Source organism: Mixophyes fleayi, chromosome 1 (genome assembly GCF_038048845.1).
Source record: "Mixophyes fleayi isolate aMixFle1 chromosome 1, aMixFle1.hap1, whole genome shotgun sequence".
Taxonomy (NCBI): domain Eukaryota; kingdom Metazoa; phylum Chordata; class Amphibia; order Anura; family Limnodynastidae; genus Mixophyes; species Mixophyes fleayi.
Window position 1 is genome coordinate 368807418 of NC_134402.1, and position 19227 is coordinate 368826644.

At 39.0% G+C, this 19227-nt stretch overlaps 1 protein-coding gene across 1 annotated transcript; it reads right to left on the minus strand.

Moving 5' to 3' along the window:
* Positions 1-1603: 1603 nt before the first annotated feature.
* ISOC1 (isochorismatase domain containing 1) lies at positions 1604-19004 on the minus strand. The gene is made up of 5 exons (XM_075178781.1): positions 18479-19004; positions 8853-8972; positions 7949-8152; positions 6683-6799; positions 1604-4262 (listed from the first exon to the last, which is right to left on the minus strand). Exons 1-5 carry the CDS (start codon positions 18821-18823, stop codon positions 4116-4118), a joined length of 933 nt encoding a protein of 310 aa, XP_075034882.1. The 5' UTR covers positions 18824-19004; the 3' UTR covers positions 1604-4115.
* Between the last annotated feature and the right edge of the window lie 223 nt (positions 19005-19227).

Consider the following 19227-nt stretch of genomic DNA (forward strand, 5'->3'; position numbering starts at 1 on the left):
CACTTCCCAAGGTTCATCTTTCTTCAGCCATTTATAGATGTTAACAAAATTAATTTGCCAGTTCTGTATTACTGAAACAGCTGCTATATGCAGATGGTTTTCCTGTGGCTCTGGCTAGAAGGATGGGCCATTTTAGGGAAAAACATTTCCTTGGTGGAAGTGCAGTTTTAAAGCTCACATCTCCGTACTCATCCCCCTGGACCGCTTTGGCACTTTCGACATTGTTGAGCATCCTCTTCTCCTGCACATCTTTCACTCCTTTGGCCTTCATGACACAGTTTCTCTCATGGTTCACTTCCTAGATATCCAGTCTTCAGTCTCTCTACCTCTGGCACCACCCCCAACACTCCATTCCGACTATTTGTTGGAATAGACCATGTACCCGTCCATCTGCTTTCCACATTGTACACCACTTCTGCTTGTGAATTCATTTGGCATCCAATACCGCATCTATGCCGGAGACACCCCATATTTGAAATGTTGCTAGAATATACCCTTTTCTTTTCTTATCAGAAATGAAACAAGAACTCGTATGCATTCCCTCATATCCTGGCTTGACTACTTTACCCTGTATGGTGTTCCACTCAACCATCTGTCCCCAATTTAATCCATTCGAAATGCTGTGCCAACATACCTTCCTTTCTCACTGCTCCACATCTGCTGCACCACTTTGCAAATCTCAAATTATTTGCAACTAAAAAGCCCTCAACACCACCACCCCTTCTTACCTCAAACATCATCTTCAAATAATCTCTCTCAGCCTTCTCTATCAATCCCCCCCTACAAAAAAAATTCTGTGCTGCTATGCACCAATGGAATTTTTTACCATACCAAATTAGACACACCCCCAGCTTTCAAATCTTTAAATTCTCTCTGAGAAGCCAGCTCTTTGCTAGAGCCTACCCTAATCCAATCTATAATACCCAGATTGGTAAACCTGCCCTGCAGTCTCAATCACCACTGTGAGGCACACTCTCTCCTCTTGTCTTAGAACTGTCATTTTCCCACTAGATAGACATCAAGTTTGAGTCCTTCCCTTTATTTTTTTTTGCACATATTTTATCTACCTTATGTTTTTATTTTATGTATACTTTGTTTTACACACTGTCCAGCGCTTCAGAGCACTGTGGTGCCTTACAAATCAAGCGCAGTAATAATACAAATCTAATCAATAAAAGTCACATTAAATTGTATTACATATCTATAGAGAAAGATATTTTTCCAAATAAATCGAATAATGGAAAAAAAAAAGGAAATGAAAATCATTTGTTTATAACATTATATAAAGAATTATTCTGTTTCCCCATCTGGTTTCAATTCCTCTGCACCATACATTCAATTTGAAATTTCTAAGCACTGAACAGAGTTTCTGAGTTAACCTAACATTTCATTAACAAAACAGACCCCTCCCCAGATTGATGTCTTCCAGATGGACCGTTAAACAAAAGAATGAGATTAGACCAGGATGTAACCGGTTTGTGCAGCACGGAATCCCATATTAATCTAAGCTGAATGGGGTTCCTTGAGCGTAGACATACAAAGCAATAAAAAATTACAGCTAGTAAAGGCTACAACAAAGAACATAACAATGATAAAACACACGTGGAAAAAAGTCACATTTTATTTAACAAGGATTAGCCAAAAATGGAACATACAAATACAAGAGTACAAAGAGTACAATCTAGAAATATTTTCACAAAAAACTGCACTTTTTAGAGATGTATTCCAACTGAGGAACTGTATAGAACACGCAGGCACATTTGAAGTCACTGTGTTGAAGTGATAAAACACTGAACATATAAAGATTCTAGCACTGAGCGTTCATATGGAACAGCATTAAAGCCACATATACCAATGTGACTACACATTATTTGCCATTGAATGAGACACATGTTAAATGCTGTTTGTAGACTTGTTGCTAAGTTGTAGTCATGGAGAACAATCCTAGTCATTAAACATAAATGTCTGCTACAATGTTACCATTGTTTTTGGGTTTCTAAATTATGCATCTATTTACACATTTGTAACAACTCAATAAAAAGACCCAAATCTTTGACAGCCATAGGGATGATTTTGTTTCCCACTAAGCTTTTCTTTTTCCTGTTTCTGGATCAATTAGCGTTAAGAGGGTTTTCTTTTTTTTTTTTTTGTTTATTTTTTTAAACTAATGAGTAATTATTTATTGGTTCATAGACATAACTGCTGTCACATAGATATTCTATATGTGTGGGGAAATAAGACAGACATTCTTCCTTAGTAACAGTAATAGTCTTTTCTGCATCTCGCATCTTAGGGCTAGATTTACTAAGCTGCGTGTTTGAAAAAGTGGAGATGTTGCCTATAGCAACCAATCAGATTCTAGCTTTCATTTATTTAGTACCTTCTACAAAATGACAGCTAGAATCTGATTGGTTGCTATAGGCAACATCCCCACTTTTTCAAACCCGCAGCTTAGTAAATCTAGCCCTTAGAAGCAGATGAATTTCACAAGAAGTGATCTTCTGCATGTTAAGCAGTAATAAAGTGTCTGAAACTACCGAAGGCTTTGGGATTGATAAGACCTTTGCCCCTTCCATTTTCCGCATACTTACTAATGTACATTAAAGACCCATATCGCATGCATGAGAAAGATGGAAGTTGTGGTGACGATAGAATCAATGATCCTGAAGCCTCCTCGTACGTGTACAGGGCAATTCAGCCTGGCCCTTTGGAGGAGTCCTTAGACTTCTGTAACATTGAAATTAAAATCGCCTGGGGAAGTAGGCATCGGAACAAAGTGCTTTATATAAAGCATGACATGAACCGCTGTACACAGCAGACAACATCTTTCTCTCAATTTTAGCAGACAGTGAAAATATGGTTATGAAATTAAATCTGTAGCCCACATTTCTGATCTGGTACTACATGAAAATACATACTTCGTGCTACTAATGTGCACTGAAAAGGTAAATACAGTTCAAAACCACCATTTGCCAGCACAAACGTACAGAAAGTATGGAAAGAATTAAATGACAAAGCCGAAAAACTGCCATTTTCCTATAGTAAACATTAAGGTAAAATGTCCAGTCTTACACTTTCCATTACTGCCTTGTTAAAAAAAAGTAAAGTGTAATTCCTCCAATGGAGCCAAAACTATAACCTACAGGATTAAGAAAGAGGTTATATGGAATCTGATACAGAACAAAACACTAGAATTGCAAAGCATTGTACATATTGCAGTTATACTTGCTATGAAATTACCATGTATAGGAATCCATCAACTTGTAGTTAGTGCAAAGCTGGTTTGTTACCCAGGAGACTACAAGCTTCTTCACCCTCCTAAGTGACTGTTAATAACACTAGTATGTGAAAAGTAGCATGCTGTACAAATTTAGTAAACAAACATTATTTCATGTAAATTATTAAAGTTGCACAATCTTTGACATTACAGTCTACCTGGTCAAGTTGCTCTGTAAAGAGGGACCAGTCATGTTTCATCTAAAGCAAATTTTATTTCATTTGCACTCTGTCTAAACTGCAGTACACTGCCCAGAATCGGGCACTGAGTCTCAGAAGCCAACTTTCCCTATTTGCATAAAACACGTGAACAAATTTCATGCGATCTCCCGGACAGAAGGAGCATCAGGGATCTCTTTTAGGATACACACAGTGCACAAGGCATGGTGTAAACATCTTTCATATGAAACATGACACCCTCTCTATTCTGTGCGTACACCTGTGTGAAAACTTATAGTATGATCTGGCACTTCCCAATCTTTGGAGGAAACGCTTTGAATTGTTGTTGCAGATTTGCATTTTCTACAATTCCCAGAAATCAGGTTGGGTGGAGAAGTGTTATGGCAGAGAGATGTAGTTCTTGGAAGAAATGGATAGACAAAATATTGCAAAGTCCTGATTTAGCACAGAGACTAGAACACAGAACCCCTACATGTACAAATTATTCACTTAAGTTTACATGCAGGCAGACAATCATTTAGTTTACGGATGTGTCCATGAAGATATTGAAGCAAGTATTAGCTTACTGCAAAGAATACTCATGCAGAACTGCAATTTTTTTTGCACTGGAGAAGACCACAAGTAAATGGAATCCAATTTATACAGTCATTAATTTGCAGTTACACTTTAGACAGGAGTCCTGACTCAGGGGCACTTGCTTTGATAAGGGTTTGAATTTCTTTGAATTTAGGATGGTCCTTATCAGCAACCAACTGAAGAAGTACAGCCTCGCTTGTAGTAATTATAATCCCATTTCTTGCCAGACGCTGCAAAATAAAGAGAATTCAATCATTAAACAAAGAGCAAATATCAGTTATTCTTGTTTTATTCCTTTCTCAAACAATAAGCATCTTGTGATGTGAGGATCTGGCTGGAACGTTGCCTGCTCAGCGCATAAATGTGCTTATATATGGCCCCACATGTAAAATGAGATTTTGTTTAGCATGTCACAATTATTTAAATGAGTTTCTAGGGGTGGAAGAAGCATTTCCCATTTATCAGGGAGCTGCAACATATTTTTCTTTCCATAACTTGATTTTACACATCTTTGCAAGTGGTAGAACCAAGCTTCAACCTATCAATGGAATGGCTTCTGTATGTCCCAGGTGTAATTTATATGGGAAACTACATTTGTAGCTGATTTACGTTCAATTTCATATAACATTTTGCACAAACGAAAAGTGACAGATATAATAAATACCTGATATCGACCACTCATGATTAGTTTTGGACATAAATGAGGCTGAATTGATCAGTATTTTAGGAGAATAAGAGAAATGTGAAAACAATGGGGCTGATCCTAAAGTGGTAAAAGGATTGACTTTAAAGTGACATATGTATTCTTTCCACCACGTGTATTACCAATCAGACACATAATTGGTGATGTAGAGGGTTTTTCTGGGCAGTACAATAGAAATATCTGCCCACTGTGGGTGTGCGTCTTGCCTACCATTAATAAAAAAAGAGGACTTTTATTTAGATTTCACTTTGTATATATAAGCGATATGCACAACTAAGTTAGGCAAACATATATTAAATTTGATCAAAATTAGTGTAGTATTCAGAGTGTATTAGGATTCTGCACCTCCCATCACGTATGAAAAAGGTAATTTCAAATTAAATTATCAGAAATCTGATTTAAAAAATACAGTTAACAAAAAACAAAATCTACAGCAACTGGATAATGTACAAGCCAGCATGCATTGTATGTATCAACCAGTGCATTTGAGCAGAATAAAACATTTAGGCTGAGCAACAAAGTCAACCGTGCTCATCGGCAATCCACTGCTGTTCAAAATGACAGACTGATGAAGTCTTGTGCAATGATTTCAGAGTGTACAACAAATGATCCATGGATTTTGCCGGCAGTGACTTCCTTTCAATGCTTTAAAATGTCAGTACAGTGTATTTATTTGGAGAATTCAATTAGCCTTCATGACAATTATTTTGTGGCTTAGTGCAGACACTAGCTAGGGGCACAAACTGCGAATTAGCTGGGTCATTCAATGCTCAAATGTGTCTAACCAAGTTTGACCTTTCTAAGCTGCCATACATCGGCTAACAAAGTCAGGCAACCATTCATCAATGATTCAAGCTTCTGAAAGACCTACAATGTCTTTCAAATACCACTTCAGTTTACAGCAAAATTAAATCTGCAAGTAACAAAATAAAGCTTTGAAACACTTCATCCTCATTATGAAATTAGCAAAATGAGCTGGTAGTTGCCTGGTGTGAAAATCAGGCTCCTATCCTCTACGGATCTCTCACCATCTGTGTTGGCCAGTATTGCTGAATGGCTGTCTGCCGTTTCATCTTGGATGCTCTCTCACCACCTCAAACTCAATCTTTCAAAGACTGAGCAAATAATCTTAGCAGTCAACAAAAGCTACCTGCCTGACATTTCTATTTCTATTGGTAACATGACAATAATCACTTACCGCTTTCCGCCAGCTGACCACTTCAGACAGTTCAAACTCAGTAGCTGTGACAGTACTGACCCCATCTCGGTGTATGAATCAACCTATCCACACTGTACTTCTGCAAAGCAAGTCTGCCTCGGTGCCAGTCACTGTCTGTTTGTTTTGTTAGAGAAGCACCTAACATATCAACTTGGTGCTGGAGGTGACAATGAGGCTGGTGGGCCTATTTAGTTATAAACACTCCATGTATGCTATTTATCTGCATAATACACAGCCTCTGATAATATGATATAGTGGCTTTACTTATCCTTTCCCTCAGTCATTGGGCAAATCTTAAGAAAAAGAGTGAATTGTACATCGGGTTAGAGAACATGATACAGTATCTATTATTAGTCCAATCTTCAATTAAATTTAAAAGTACGTGTAAATATATACACACACACACACACATTATATATATATATATATATATATATATATATATATATATATATATATATATAGTTATTTTTTTTTATAACCGGAAACCATGCTCTGTTTAAGTATAAATGATTTTGTTAAAAACAACAAAACAAAAAGAAAATATGGGAGGAAAGAAAATGTTTCTGCCCTTTTGCTTTTTGCCCCTAGATGGACATTTCTGGAAAATAGCTGAAGTATCAACATGTGAGTTTAGCAATGGAATATTGGCATTTAGGGGAGAACAAGTGCAATTTCCTATGCAACACATGGGCGGACATCTCTTATTAAGACACTTGTGATCTTACCTCTAAGGCAAACATTCTATCCATCATGCTTCGTGAAGAGGATGCATCTGCCACAATATGAACTTCAACCCCTCGGCCAATCAAATCCAAAGCGGTTTGTTGAATACACACATGAGTCTAAACAGATAAAAACATTAAAAGGAAGGGAATTGTTACTTACTAAAGAATGCAAATTAGTAGTATATGTTCAAGATATGTTGGGGTCCTGTACGGACATTGAGTTGATGGTCTGTCCATTAAGCTTTGCAAACCCTTTTCTAGTTCAAGTTCCATTATTTTGTCTTAAAAAAAAATACCGCTAAAACACAGGAGCCACATATTGTTATCTACCAGGCCGTGTGTGATGAGTCTTCTAGTTGTTTTCTTGAATTACAGTGAAAATTAAATGGCAAATCCACACAAAAAAAACCTGACAACCTTCTCAGGCACAGCATTTAGAAATACACAATAAAGACTCTCTGACCTAAAACAATTCTTGAGCCTAGTTCTGTAGTGGTGATATAATATGTTAGGATATGTCTGTCATATTCATTCTTTGCACACAAAAAAAACCCCAGATTTCTGATTGCCTTCTGTTTTCCTGCTATATTTGATATGTTCAGATTTTTGGACTGATCCCACTTACCTGAGGATTTACTCTAGTCATTAGGCCACAGGCCCAAGACATTGTATTGCAAAAAAGATCACAAAGGAATAAGATTGCCAGCCAAGTATAAAAGAGGCAATAAGGAGATTATAGCAAGAATCAAAAGCAAGGGAGCAACTACAGTGAGTGCAGCCGCTACAGGACACGGCAATAATGGCCCACGGCTCCCCGCGAGGCCCCTTCTCGCTTTTGAAAGAAGAGCCATTTCTGAGCCGGCGCAAGTGCCATGGACCCATGCACCAGCCAGAACATGCTCAGAAGAGACCTCCACTCTGCTTCTTTGAAAATAGCCTGGGAGGCTACAGTGGCATCACCGGGACTGTAGCACAATGGAGCAACAAAAATAAAAGTATTAATATATATTTTAATATTTATATTCAACAAACAATGAAAACAGCGAAAGTTAAATATAAAGTTGTCGTGGCCTTAAAAACTATTTTGGCTTTTACTTATCTGCAAAAAAACAATTTCTAAACTAAACACAAACTCTGCAAACTCATGGATGTTTCAAAGACCGTAAACAGCCTTACATCCCGTCTGGGAATGCAGTAAATACACTGAGCATTTTTCACACTGCAAGAACGAAAGTAAACAAATGCAATGGATAGAACCACACTTACCTCAACTCCAAATAGTACAACACTACGAACTCCAGCAATTTCGGCTAATGCTGTCTCAACCTCTGGTAAAACCATGGAGAACTTTGTTTTTGGTACCACAAGTTTCACACCCGATAGATCAAGTTCATGGACGGTGCTCCCAAGCCCTTTAGGATACTGTTCCGTGACAATAACTGGTATTCCTAATATACGTGCGCCTTGTAGCTACAATAAAAAAACATCTGGCTGAACATAAATAAGCTCACCCAATACAAAGAAGGATCTTGCAACAGATTCATTCATATTGAATGTGCTCTTGTTATGTCGCTATGTACAAACTAGGGTTTATCTGTTAATACCAGATTTAGGATCCAAAAGATCTACACATTGTATTCCTAAAGACTTAGAAACTGGTGCGTATGGCAAAAATGTGTTATACTGAGCTTTGATAAACCCCTGAAACGTTTGTCTATAGAATTGTACATGTTACTAAATAGTCATTTCATATAATGTAAACTGAGTTTAGGGGTAGTTCAAAATAATTGTAAAATTGATATCCAGCTTTCAACATCCCTGCTAAAGGAGTTACCCCACACCATTAAGAAGTAATTAGGAGATTACTCCATATTAAACGTTTGTATGATTGGATCACTGCAGCAGTGGTGAAAAAGTGTCAAATTGTCAAAAGGAGGCACATAGGAAAAGCAGGACTTGATTGGATGGCTCTTGCATCTGCCCAAATCAGAAATGCACTACACAAGTTGCTACAGGGTCCAAAAGACCTACCAATGCAGTCGTTCCCATACCCGCCTTACATGGTGGAGGTGGTCATAACCAGGAAAAGGAGATGTCTAAATATGGACATACACTTTTACAGGACACATTCCCATTTTTCAAATTATGGATCGGTTGTAACTGCACTTACCAATCTTTGCCCGACACTTATAATATCTCCAAAATACTTTATTGCTGGCCTGAACCTCTCTTGCATGTCACAACAGAAAAACACAGTACTAGAAGGTGTAAGATTTCCAAGAGTAGTCAGCTGAAATGACAGAAATCAAATACAAAAAAAAATGTTTATTTCATCAGTAATAGACTTGTATATTACAAGAAAAAAAAACCAAGGAATTTATTAGATGGTGATTGTAGAATAAAATCAATAAATATGACATTATTTCTAATTTGTGAATAAAAAGTAAAAGCATTTACATGCACAGCCTTTGCATCAACTATGTTAAGATATCTTCACTTAAAAACAACTGTCACATGGTTCATCTTCAGTAAATATTCATATGATTGTAAGTATATATTGTCTTTAGAGGCATGTTTCTAAACCAAGGAGCATTAGTGTGACTATTGCTGTCAGTGGAACGTAAGCAATTTTCTTTTGAACCAGCCATTGGGTGGCTTAATGAGCGATTTCTACATTGCAGACACCTTTTACTCACCACTGGTGAGTACTGTTCAAAGTGAAAGAGAATCACCTGCTTTAAATATAATCATTTCTACTTCTACAAGGTGCCAATAATTTTGTCAGCTCATCTAAGGATTTGTGTGTGCAGTAATCCATACCTCCCAATCGTCCCAATTTATGCGGAACACTCCTAATTTGAGGGCTCGTTCCCGCCATCCCAATCGGGACGACTTTATCCCGATCGGTGGGAAGGCAAGGATGTATCCTGTTCACTGCTGCTCTGCAGGTCAACATGGCAATGACGTGGTTTGGAGGGAAAGTACATCCTGTGGTGTGGACACACCCCGGCCGTCCCGATGCTGCCTAGCCAAATGTTGGAAGTTATGCGTAAGCTACGACTTTTTGAAAAGTTTGTCTAGTTTTTGGTTTTTTATTCCACTGCAAACCAAATGCATACATATGTAGATTTCAAAATATTTTACATTTCAACAATTTTCTGGACGAAATGGTGCATTATTAGAAAGATTGCAAGGGTGACAATAGTTTTGGCCATAACTGTAGTTGTTATTCACTGTGTTGATGAATTTTCTCCTACTGAATTCACAGCCAACTGGAGTTCAGTGAAATGCAATTTGCTACTGGAGGTCACTGAAGGCTATAGACTGGTTTCCTCTAATCAATGCTTGCGGCATGCAGACATCAATCACTATAAGGCAAAAGTGAAGCAGGAGGAGAGTAATGATGGTCAGATGGAGGCTGCATTATATACCCATCATCAGATGAGGGGACTATGTTTTATATATTTGCCATCAGATGGGACTCAAATTTGTACACTGACCACTACCTGGGGCTCCAATGGAATAAATAACAGCCTACCAGGACACACCAGGAACGCTGCTTGGCGACATAAGGCTGAGTGGTGAGGGAGTGACAGCCAGGGACCCGGGACAGAGGGGAGGAGGTCCAGGGATCTCCCTTGTAATCTTGGGAGTTGGTCTCTGGTTTGCTGCCACAAGAGGCCAAAGTGAATCACAGACAGAATACTAGTGACATGGGACAGATTGGAGGGAGGAATTACCTTAGAATGTGACAGGATAATAGAAACTAGAGGCAACAAACATTGAATAGGCTGAGAGAGAAACATGTGAAGTGTCACCCCGCAGAGGAGAGGTGATCCTGCAGCTGAGAGCAGCACACAGGGAGTGTCCATCAGTGTCCAACGGAGAGATATTGCCTCCGCAGTGGAGGAGTGAGAAAACACTGCTGTGAGAGATGAATGCAATCTAAAAAGCCATCATTTTAAATGCGACTGCCCTATTAATATTCTGTCCATGTAGCCATTTATAGTAAAGTTTATCTTGCAATATAGAAATGCTATGGCAACAAAATTATTGAGATGTCTGATTGCACTGCACCAAGATACATCACCTGTGTCCCAAAATCTTCAAAAAGAATGAGTAAAAAATTTTGGGTAGTCTCTGGTCAACTACATTCACCTCCTGGAGCTAGCTATGGCTAGAGAAGAAAGTGTACTGCCTGACCTGGGCACCTCAACACCACACACAGTGACAGGGCGTTACATACTGTTGAACTTAACAGTTACTCATGTTCCCCTTAGTTAAGTCCTGAGGCATATCCCTACTGATTGTCAATTTGTGGGTATATCTGTGAACCGCACTTTATGTTTTGCTGTGTATGTACTACCTTCCCATCGCCCACCCCCCCCCCCCCCCAATCACACACATTTTATTGTTTACTTTCACTACCTAGTAATGAAACCTTTAATAAAAATCACTGTTGCAAAACTAAAATAAAAGTTACTTATGCATAAATATGCTCCTGCACACTTACATTTCCATGTATGTGTTTTGTGTTTCCATAGTCACAAAAGGCCCTGCTTAATTTGCAACAGCCCATCCTTACTGTACTGCACATGAACATCTCTGTTCCGACTATTTAAGGGCCAGAGGCCACAAGTGTTAGATACATGCAGCTCATAATACTGTAGTAGGCTGTGCACATGGACAGCATGCAAGACACATTTATGCAGCACAAACGCACTTGCAGCCAAAAAACCTTTGTATGTTTTTTTATTTTTTAGGATACCCTTCATAAATGCATTGTATGCTGAGAAGTTGAAAGCGAGAGGCAGAAACAACTGAATGCTGTCAAATAGAAGGTTTTATCTTAAAAACCAACGTACAACATTTATTTGGCAAATATGACCCTTGCAGGGGCGCACGGAGCATTTTTAAAGGAGGGGTTTCCCATTCACCGGGAAAAAAAAAAAAAAGCGAGAGAGCTGCCGCGCATGCGCATGTGCAGCAGCTCAGTTTAGGCGTCACTGTACTATACAGCAGCCACGATGTCAAAGAAGCAGCTGCGGCGGTGCTATACATAATACAGCACCGCCGCGGATGCTTCTTTGACAGCTCCTCGGCTGCTGTATAGTACAGTGCCGCTATATAGGGCACTTTTTTAGCGGAGGGGGGGTTTCTGGAAACCCAGAAACCCCCCCTGCGTGCGCCACTGCCTTCAAACTCTATAAACACTACTAAATGTGTCATTATGCTTTAAAGTTAAACAAAACAGAACTTGTATCTTTAAATACAAATTAGCATTTGATCAGTTACCTGTGAACAGAAATATAAAACTTCCATTTCATTCCTCTCCCTAAAATTACAGTGACCGCTATCGTTCTCTTTTAACTACTGAAAAAAACTGTTTTATCTGTAAATAACGAGACAATTAAGCATTTCTGAAAAACACATATATGATATATATAGGCCATTTGTATGCATTAGTAAATGTGAAATGGTCATTTAGTATGACAAACGCTCGTTAGCAGGTTATTAATTAGATGTCACTATAACTGCACTTCTATAAATCTTTAAGGCAGTATGTGAGCAGGCTTTCTCACATGTCATGCTAAATAAAGATGTGATTAACGTTACACAAGATATAATTTTATCATTTTAGTAAAAATGTTTATTATTATTATGATATTTGGCAATTACAAGACTGGTTAATGCAGTAGATATTATGATGTATATTCTTTATGAATTCATGTATTATTTAACCACCAATTTCAGTACCTCATTTTGCATCTCCTGAAGTTGCCCTTATTGTATTTCTGAAGTGATTTCCTGGTCAAATATCTTCTAACTTACTGCAGTTTTGTGATTACTTTGATTTTGCTTAAGAGTACTAAAAGCAACATACACCAGAACCTCATTGTTCTGCAAAGTGGAACTATCTATTACATTTTTGAACCAATACTTTGCAGATTACAAATTTAGTAACCTCTCCCAAATCTCCAGTATACCCCATACTGTACTTCAAACCCAGAAGCCACCCAGGGAATTATTTTGATCCTACACCTCATGACCATCTCATTTCCAACCAGACTCCGTTAGTACAAATAATTTTAAATAGTTACTCTGTTCATTCTCTGCTATGATGCTGGATAGTATTATTTTACTAGATATACATCTTTACACTTTTCAACATAAACAGTAACACCAGCAAGTTTCAAAAATCACCAAATTAACATACTGAAAGTGACAGAGCACAATGATTAAAAAAACAAAACACACAACATATGAATCCTTTACATATAATCAAAAGTATATTTTTAAAAATGTAACATTTTACTAGGTAGCTAACTCATTCAATTGCAGAGGTGCATTATCAGGGACTATATGGTGAAATGTTTAGCTAGTAGCAAACATGTACTTTTGCCTATATCAACAGCCAAAGAAAATGACAGGACCATTCATCCATGCCAATTACATGGACCCAAATAGATGAACATAAAAATGGCTCCAAATGCATTTGCTAAAAACACCTGACACTTCGCACATTACGGCTGGCCACAAACAGAGTGAGATTATCGAACTGGCAAGATAACAGTATGTGCATACAAATAAAATAACTGGTTAAACCAGAACTTTAATCAAAGATGTCCAGCAATAGACATGTTTTTATTTATAGAACCACATCCCCACCAAGTAGCTGAACTGTGGGGGTCCAACGTCATGGGATAAACCTTCAAGTAGACGCCTCAGCTGGCAACTCTTAGTAATGATCAACTCTCCTGTCACTGCTCTCAGGAAAGATCTAAACCTCTGAATTTCAGAATTTTAAGTAGCAGTCATCTATAACTGTGCTCTCTGCCTGTTTCACACTCAACCTTTTGGAAATTTTGAGAAACATTCAATTTTAAGACTAACTGCTCAACAAATATACAATTATGTTGCATGCAAATGTGCAATGCAATGCCGAGGCTTAAAAAATGATATTCTAATTAGTAATTGTTACAGAATGTTGCAAAAAATATTTTAAAATGTAACAATGACTCTTCTGCATGGAGTTTTATTTGTACAAGAATAACAACAACAATGTGAGTAGATTTGGCACTGCAGAAAACTCTTGCCTTTCGGCTGTAAAAAGAAAGACAAATTGAACTACTTCAATATTGCAACCTCCTGTTAACTGGCATTACCAACACCCATGTGTCCTCACTTCAATCCATCTAAAATGTTGCTGCAGGACTGATCTTCCTCTCTCACCACTCCACATCTGCAGTACCACTTTGCAAATATCTACACTGGCTTCTTGCGTCCCCCAGAATTCAAATCAAAATACTCACCCTTACCTAAAAAGCCCTCAACAACACCACCAACCCTTCACACATCCCAAATCTCATATCAATATACTCTCCCTCCTACACTCTTAGATGTACTTCTGACCTGCTCCTTTCCTCATCTCTGGGAGTCACCTCTCACTCCCGCTTACAAGATTTCTCCCGTTCTGTTACCCACTTATGGAATTCCCTACCAAGCCAATCAGGCTTCCCCACAGCCTTCAAATCTTTTAAAAAGCATAGCGTCGATTTCCCTTCTCATGTAGCTTTCCCTTACTGGTAATAATGCTTACGAACCATAAAATAAAGACACGGACACCGACTTAAGTTTGGAATGAAAAGGTCCTTTTATTTATGTTATTATTATTATTTTTCTTTAAATTATTTTATTTTAATTTTCTATTTTATTTTATTTTATTTCTATCAAAAACTATTAAAAGTTTCTATCAACAATTTGGACCTTTTTCTTTATATAGGTGGCGAAGAGCAGGGCAGCCAGCTAAAAACAACATAAACCAATCAGGTGGAAGATCGTCTCCTTTCCACCAAACCATGTTACAACCTTATCTATTGGCCGGTACTATCGACTATAAATTAACTCAATACCCTCTGGACTCAAACTGGTTAAGCCCTTTCAAGGCAAAACCTGATACTCCTTACTAGAGCATCAACAAGTCTGCTAACGACGAGGGAACCAACACTTGAGTACCGTATGTTTAACAACCATCTGACTGCCATGCTCTCCCACCGCTCACAAACCTCGTTCCTCGCGACCAGGAAGTATTGCAAATGAATATACTTAAAACAGGGCAGGTGGGTGGGAATCTGGATCCAGGAAACAGGAAGCTCTTTTCCTCCACTGCTGGATACATTCTTTCCACGACCACTCCCACCTCATCCCAGTTGGCTGATTTCATCACAGACTTAACCCCCTAGTGGTAAGTAACATTATCAGCTCACAACACATGTTTTTAAACTCCTTCGGCTTAAAAGCCTCTCTCATCCAAACACTGTCTGAAACCCATCTCTTTTTTTAGAGCTTACTCTATCCCGATGATACTATTCACACTAATGCAACCTCAAAACTGCCCCAATCTCCACTCTGAGCCACACTCACTCCTTTTGTTTCAGCTGTGCCCTCTTCATATTATATTGCAAGCTCTCATGAGCTGAGCCCTCCCTACCCTTTGTTTTCATGTCTCCATTAATTTTGTCTAACTTATATGTCCCTGTTTAAAGTATGTCCTGTTTTCCCTACTCTACGACACTGCAGAGGCCTGCGGCTCCTTACAATCACAACAAGTCATAAAGGGCTCTAGCGAAGACAAAGTACTACTAAACTTAAACCACAAGTTTCCTTATATCAAAAGCCCAGCAATAATATTTGCAATAATTAGCTTTTTTTATGGTGGATATTTTTAACTATGCAAACCAGACACTAAAACCATTTGATGATGCTGCTAGATAACAAACAATTAAAATTCCAGATATATTTTATTTTTTAAAGGAACGGTCCCCTAAACTAGGAAGACTGCAGAATCCTACCTTACATTTCTTGATCAGTCTGCTTCTGGAACCACACAGATAAGCCCAGAACAACACTATGACAAGCATAGTAACATGGAGATTAAATTAAGCAGGGTACTGGCAGTCAGTACCCAAGAATGGCAGGGTTACTTTGGGTGGTGGGTCTACAAACTATTTACTTTAAGGAGGAGTCTTTTGGGTTTATATAGTCATCTTCAGTGTGACAAGTGCCATATGGGAATGGCAGAGGAGCAATACATGAGGCACCATCGCCCAGCTCCTGACAGACTTGCCACACAAGAAACATGGCCGACAGATGACCTGGTCCCTAGCCTTCGAGCAGACGTTCAATCAGTTAAAGACAGTCTCAGCAAAGGTCCCAGTGTTATCTGCCCCTGAGTTCTGACAATGGTTAATTGTGCAAACAGATGCATCTGTTTGTGGGCTAGGGGCAGTACAGAGTTAGATAGTGGAGGATGCTGAGGAGCACCAAGTGGACTCTCTCAGAAATTGGTGGACTGTGAGCTTTTATACACCAAGATCAAGAAACAGTCCCTTGCCATTGAATGGGCTCTCAAAAAGCTCCAATCATATTTTATCATCATCATCATCATCATTTATTTATATAGCGCCACTAATTCCGCAGCGCTGTACAGAGAACTCATTCACATCAGTCCCTGCCCCATTGGAGCTTACAGTCTAAATTCCCTACTATAGACACACACTCACACACAGACAGACAGAAAGACAGACAGAGAGGGAGAGACTAGGGTCAATTTTTGATTGCAGCCAATTAACCTACCAGTATGTTTTTGGAGTGTGGGAGGAAACCGGAGCACGCGGAGGAAACCCACGCAAACACAGGGAGAACATACAAACTCCACACAGATAAGGCCATGGTTGGGAATCGAACTCATGACCCCAGTGCTGTGAGGCAGACGTGCTAACCACTAGGCCACTGTGCTGCCCATATTTTATGGAAGAGAGTTTTCCGTGATAGCAAACCATAACCTCTTAAACTGGCCGCACCAGACCGCAGGAGACAACGGACGGTTACTGAGGTGGAGCCTGACTTTGCAAGCTTACAACTTCATCAAAACCCACAAAAAGGGCAAAAGGTTAAGCCTGTTTTTTGCATCCCCTCGCAGCTGCCAATGTAACTGTGATTGTATATTACTGTATGTTGGTGATGTCATAATATGTAATTTTACTTCTTCCACAATTTTTCCCAATATGTCCCCTAACAGAGCTATTATCACCTGGGGTTATTAGGCCACCCTGACAAGTTGCTGCATTCCCGTATGCTCAGTGGCCTTTCTCCTATAAGGGTAGGGCCCGCCCCCTTTTTCTCTCCTAGCAGGGCCGGACTCCCTGTGGCTGCACACTATATATGGCAGAGGATGCTGCCCAGGCACTTTGGAGTATATTTACTAAACTACAGGTTGAAAAAGTGGAGATGTTGCTTATAGCAACCAATCAGATTCTAGATGTCATTTTGTAGAATGTACTAAATAAATGACAGCTAGAATCTGATTGGCTTTTTCAAACCCGCAGTTTAGTAAATATACCCGTTTGTGTCTAAAACACAATCAGAGTGGCCGGCAAGATTCTCAGTATGCCTCTCAGCCAACAGGCACATGTATATAGTGTGTGGCCGCCCTTCCCACTCCCTCTGAATTCGCCACTGGGTCAGTGGGAGCATGAAAGATATAATGCAGCTGTGTTTGGTGGCACTCATAATCCTCTCTGGTTTGCAAATAGTTTAGGCAGTCAAAGGTATCTTGGTAACTGTAACTTGAAAAACAAAGGAGGCAAGTAAAGGTAGATGAGGGGGTTGTATTAAAATAAAATAATAATAATAATAATAATAATACTTTCCCAAATAGGGAATGGATTATACAGAAAATGTAAAGATTATGTGAAAACAAAATAAACAAGTCTAATTAACAGACAAGCCAATGCCCGGTGTCTACATCACCAATTTCTATCACAGGCTTAGAATCGTTTTAGAATGAATGAAAATATTTCAAAAAAAAGAGAAACATTTCTTAATAATTAGTAACTGCACTAGAAATCAACATTTTTTTATTTTTTTTTAACATCACTTTTTATTTGACAATTTGTCAGGGCTGGGGTGAAATTTACCTTCCCCTAACTTCAACCTGTAATTTGCACTACAATTTCTAAACCATGAAGGACACTTCAATGAATCCTTGAAAAATTTCAATACAGAGAAAGATCAACCTATGAAACAAAGTTTCTGATTAGCTCACTGATTTGTTTTCTGACTTTATTGTGTGTTGGAGTTTTAGACAAAAAGATTTCAGGTCAAAACTTATATTGAAACTCTAATCTACAAAATTTCCAATTAAATAAAATCACTTTAACACCAATACACAAATATGAAATAGCATGGCATTTAATAGATTGTTATGGCAGGATATAAAGTAATTTATTAAATTACAGGGGAAAATGCAGAGGCACTGTGCATCGTTTGAGTCTTTTATCTCCTGACAATTGGTTCTACCTTCTTCAGGCTGTTCCTGTTCTGTCTAATCATCATCTACAGACAACCACTGAGAATTATTCAGGGCAGCAGCATCAAGACCTTTTTTAAGCAGTCGGCAGCTGAAAAAGCATTAATCATTGGTGACTTAGCTACCAAGGAAACAAGCTGGGCTAGTTCCACATAATATTGATATATATTTAATATATATTGTTGCAACTCTTAAAAAAATATAAAACAAATAAGTTGATGCTCTTAAATATAACAGGGTTGCTTTGGGTTGTTCTATTTCATTTAAATATTATACAAACTCTGCAAGTTCCTTAATTGACAATTGCCTATAATAAAGGTGCAATACATATATAAACATTAAATATTATTTGCAAATAATATTTCCTGTAAAGTGATCACTGAGATTACTGGTGTGGCACCTGGTTATTGTATTTTGGCACTGACCTGAATCTGCAGAGGTACTAGGCGTACCTTGCACCTGTCGCTCACTACGAAGCCTTTGGGTAGATCAATGTACTGGCCCCATTCTTCAGCGTAAAGCTGCACGACAAACTTCCGATGCATGTCTATCTGGTCCCCGTACAAACTGAGGAACTTCTGGATCAGGACTTCATAGCCTGAGCCGTTCAGCACCGAGGAAGGCCGGGCAAACACCGAGAAGCAGAAGAGAACAGGCACACTGCTGCTATTACTGCCAGTGCTCCCCAGGGCACCGCTGCAGCTGTTACTCTGAGTGCCAGGGCAGCTGTTCACCTGAGCAGCACAAACTGACTGTTCTGCCATGTTCATCAACTGCTGTGGATAAGGGCACAAAAATGGGTGTTTTCCGTATTGGTTATTACCTCCCCCTTTGAGAGAGTGTCACTGCCACTCCTACCCTCAGCCCAGCAAGGGGAGGGAGCAGGCAGCCTAGGTCATAGCCCTTTACCGAGAGACTGACACCCAGCTCCCTCCTCTTCTGGCTGCAGTACATTGGATACGGCAGCATGGTAGATTAGTAAGTGAGAAGGAGTCTGTGATTGGTGGCTGTTTGTCTGTGTCACTCGATGTGTGACGTGCAGTATGGAAAGATTAATGCAGTGATTCAAACACAATGGATCTGTGTATTGTCAGAACCTAAGAGTCCTCCCCACATGCAAACAACTTGTGGCTTTGGAACTACAAAGTCATGTATGTGGTAGGCAGAACTTGCT

Excerpts from the sequence above, each read along its gene's own strand:
- ISOC1 (XM_075178781.1), bottom strand. The coding sequence starts at position 18,823 with ATGAACATGGCAGAACAGTCAGTTTGTGCTGCTCAGGTGAACAGCTGC. Across the intron at positions 8,973-18,478 it reads TAGTACCTCTGCAGATTCAG|CTGACTACTCTTGGAAATCT; the intron begins GTCAGTGCCAAA and ends CTGTCATTTCAG. Across the intron at positions 4,263-6,682 it reads ATAGAATGTTTGCCTTAGAG|CGTCTGGCAAGAAATGGGAT; the intron begins GTAAGATCACAA and ends TTTATTTTGCAG.